The sequence below is a fragment of the Charadrius vociferus genome, unplaced genomic scaffold, assembly GCF_000708025.1.
Source record: "Charadrius vociferus isolate BGI_N301 unplaced genomic scaffold, ASM70802v2 scaffold1096, whole genome shotgun sequence".
Taxonomy (NCBI): domain Eukaryota; kingdom Metazoa; phylum Chordata; class Aves; order Charadriiformes; family Charadriidae; genus Charadrius; species Charadrius vociferus.
In genome coordinates this window covers 241,032-244,517 of record NW_009649045.1, presented here as the reverse complement: position 1 = coordinate 244,517, position 3,486 = coordinate 241,032, and the positions used below count along the sequence as shown (strand labels likewise).

Below are 3,486 nucleotides of genomic sequence, written 5' to 3'. Positions count from 1 at the left end.
CTGGGGGCACTGGCAGAGGGGTTTGGGGGACTTGGGGTGGCAGCTCGGTTTGTCCCAACCCGTACCTCAGTTTCCCCTTCTGTAATCACGCCAGGGCCACGCACAGCCCGGCGCCGGGCCACGCACAGCTCAGTGCCTCTGTGCCCAACGCCAGGCCCTGTCCCCTCGGCAGTTCAGTGCCACCGTGCCTAGCCATAGCACTGTCCCCAGCCTGGGTTGGTGTCACCGTGCCCAGGCCCAGGCCCTCGGGGCACTTCAGTGCCACCGTGCCCATCCCTTGGCTCCATCCCTGTCCTGTCTCATTACTGCATTCCCCAGCTCCAGCCCCTCTGCCCAGCATGGCTCAGTGTCAATGTGCCCCATCCTGGGCTCTGTCCCCCAAACCATCCTGGGGCACTGTCCCCAGCCCAGATTGGTGCCACCATGCCTGGGACATGCTGGTTCCTCCCCGCCAGCTCCTGCTGCTGCTGCCCTGGAGCTGCCTCCATCTTTATTTTCTCTGCCCTTTTTATTTTTTTTTTTTATTTATTTTTTTGTAGGCAACTGGAATTATTTTGGCTGGGGAGAACAGCAGAGTAAGTATCCTGTCCCCTCCTCTCTCCCAGCCTGGCGGTCCCCAGGGCATCCCCCTTTGCCGTGCCGTAGCCTGGCCCGGGGCTCAGGGGACCTGGAGCGCAGGTCCAGCCTGCGGCCTCGTGCTGTGGTTCTGTGCTGGGTGAGGACGGAGCCCCTGAGTGCCCTGTCCCAGGCAGGGCTGTCCCCACGGGCTGGTGGGGACATGGCACCATCAGGCTCTGTGCCCTCGGGGTGCCCTGGTGGCAGTGAGCAGCTCGGGCTTTGCCTCTGTGGCTGGACATCGGTGGGGCAGAGGGAGGGTCCCCATACCCTGTCCTCCTCTTTCCCCCTTCTGTATATCCCATTTCCCCCCTCTGCCTTCCCCTCGTCCCCCAAACCCCCTTTCTGCAGAGGGGAACACGTGCAGCTTGCCCCTCACCCCTCCCTGGGTCCATCTCCCCAGCATGTTCCTCCAGCGGTGGGGACACGTTGGTGGCAGTAGCGGGGCTGTGCCCAGGCACGGGGCACATTTGGGGCATCCCCAGCTGCCACTGCCACGGGGCCATCCCCTGTGCCACTCACTGCTGCCCCTTGCAGACGATGACCCCGACAGCACTGTGGATGACCGGGACAGCGATTACCGGAGTGAGACCAGCAACAGCATCCCGCCGCCGTACTACACCACCTCCCAGCCCAACGCCTCCGTCCACCAGTACCCCATGAGGCACCAGCAGCAGAGCTCCCGCGACTCCTACACCGACTCCATGCAGAGCTACGAGATGGACTACTCAGACCAACGGCCCATCAGGTACGCGGTGGCGCAGCTCCATCCCCCCACCCCGCCTCGGCGACCTGCTCTCTCAATCCTCCCCCACAGGTGGCAGAGGCCAGCGGGTCCCCAGGGTGACGCCAGGGATGGCACTGCCAGGGCGGTGGGTGACAGAGGGAAGGATGCTGAGGCGAGGAAGAGGGGGATGGCGCCGGCCCCGAGCTTTTCCTTCTCACTGGAAAGTTTTCAAGCTCTTTTGGGTCACCGCCCTCCTCTTTCCTCGCTGGGCTTCGGGACCCCCAAGCCCCGGGCTGTCCTCGCTGGGAGCCGAGCTAGTGGCGTGTGACCTGGCTGGGGACACAGAGGTGGTTGTAGGCAGAGCCGCAGGCGGGGACACCTGCCTGGCACTTTGTCCCCAGGGTTGCAGCACAGCTCAGTTCCTCGCCAGCATCCAGCCCAAGGTGCCAGCCCCGTCCCGCAGGACGGAGCCTCCCTGCCGACGTCCCCACGGCGGCAGGGGATGCTGGGGCGCGGCGGGTGGCGGTGGCGCGGCACCCGGAACCTCGCTGACCATCTTCCTCTCCTCCCCGGCAGACGCTATGGTAGCGTAGACTCTGCCGCAAACGGACGCAGCGACGCTGAGTCCGCTTCCGAGTCGAGCAGGCGGACCAGCCGCCAGCCTTCCCTTGAGAGCAGGCGGTCCCTAGACCTATCGGATAGGTGGGTCGCTACCTCGTCGGTCGCGTGCCGTGTGCCGTCGCAGAGTGCTGTGGTCGGTCCTTGCAGCCGCGGTGAGGCCAACACCAGTCCCGGCAAGGGCGGCCTCGTGCCGCCGCGGGGTCCCCCCCTCTCCCCGCCCCGCATTGCCCTGCAGAGGAGCAGCGTTGGGATGCTCCAGGCATCTCTCGGCCCCGTGGCGTCCCCATCTTGCTGCTGCCGCCCCAGTTTATGGGGGCGATGGATACCTCAAGCATCCCGGTCCCGCTCGCCGGCACAGTGACCGGCTGGCAGCGCTGCTGCCCGTTCCCCGTCACGCCAGCGGGTATGGGAGCTGGGACCTTGGGGACTCAAATGCCACCCTCCGTTTCTGGTCACCTCCCAGGGAGCAGCTGGCTGGGCAAAAGCCTCGCGCAGTGATTTGGGACCCTCACGTTGCTCCAAGGGCCCCTCTCCCACCTCTGGCCGGGATCAGGCCAGGGAGGTGAGGGGTTTCCAGGCATGAGCCGTGTCTCCTGCACCCCAAAACCCCCTTCCTGAGGTACCTGGACGATACCAGTACCGCCCTCCCCTGCTGGGACCAGCCTAGGCATCCCCCAGCACCCTCCTCCCCACCATGTCCCCCGTCTCCCCGCTGCCTGGCCCAACCACTCCAGGCCCAGAGCTCTGCCCATCCCTCCGCTTGTCCCCTTGTCCCTTGCCCGCCCCTGAGCCCCGGCTGCCGGTGCTGGAGACGTGGTGTCGGCCTCTTCCTTGGCATGTCCCTGTCCTGTCTGCATGTTTGCTTATGTGACCTTCTCCCCACGGAGCCCTGTGTCTGCCCCGGCCCCGGCAGCCTCCTGGGACGCAGGGAGCCCCTCGGTGCCACTGCTCCCCCTGGGTGCAGGCGGCTGCAAAAGGGGGATGCTGGAAGGGCCGGGGGCCAGTGGGGCAGATGGGGTGGTGGGAAGGGGTCTGGCCTGGCAGGAAGAGTGGAGAGGGGACCCCCGGGTAGGGACGATGTGGTTAAGGGGAGCGATGGGGTTGAGGGGGTGTCCTTGGTGAGAGGGTGCCCGGAAGGTCTACAGGGAGTGCTGGGACGTCAGGGTAGAGGTTGTTGGGTGACAGATCTGTGAGCTGGGGGGCAGGATGGGGTGTCTGGCAGGAGCAAGATGCTGGATCGGGCTGGGGGTGCTGCTTCCATCCCTGTCAGGGGTGAGCCAAGGGGACAGACATCGTCCCCCATGTCCCCACGCTCAACCCAGGCAGGTCAGACCCCTGAGAGTGTCAGTCCCAGCTCCCGGAGCCTCCTGCCTTCGACTCCCAGGATGAGGAGCCTGGTGCTCACCTTGGGCTGTGGCCCCGGGGGACCCCAGGGCTCTGGCTGGGGTGACACGGGGCAGGCCAACCCCGCGGCGTGGACCCACGGGAGCCCTGTCCTTGTGTCCCCTCGTCCCCGCAGCCCC

General features: G+C 66.3%; 1 protein-coding gene across 1 annotated transcript in view; it reads left to right on the top strand.

Annotated features, from left to right (window-relative positions):
• UNC13A (unc-13 homolog A (C. elegans)) overlaps positions 1-3,486 on the top strand; it is a gene marked incomplete at both ends in the record, with an annotated part of 36,084 nt that overhangs the window by 2,638 nt on the left and 29,960 nt on the right. Inside the window, 2 exons of the mRNA XM_009887937.1 lie at positions 540-575; positions 1,153-1,363. Of these exons, the coding sequence (XP_009886239.1) occupies positions 540-575; positions 1,153-1,363 (247 nt within the window). The remainder of the gene's footprint in view (positions 1-539; positions 576-1,152; positions 1,364-3,486) is intronic.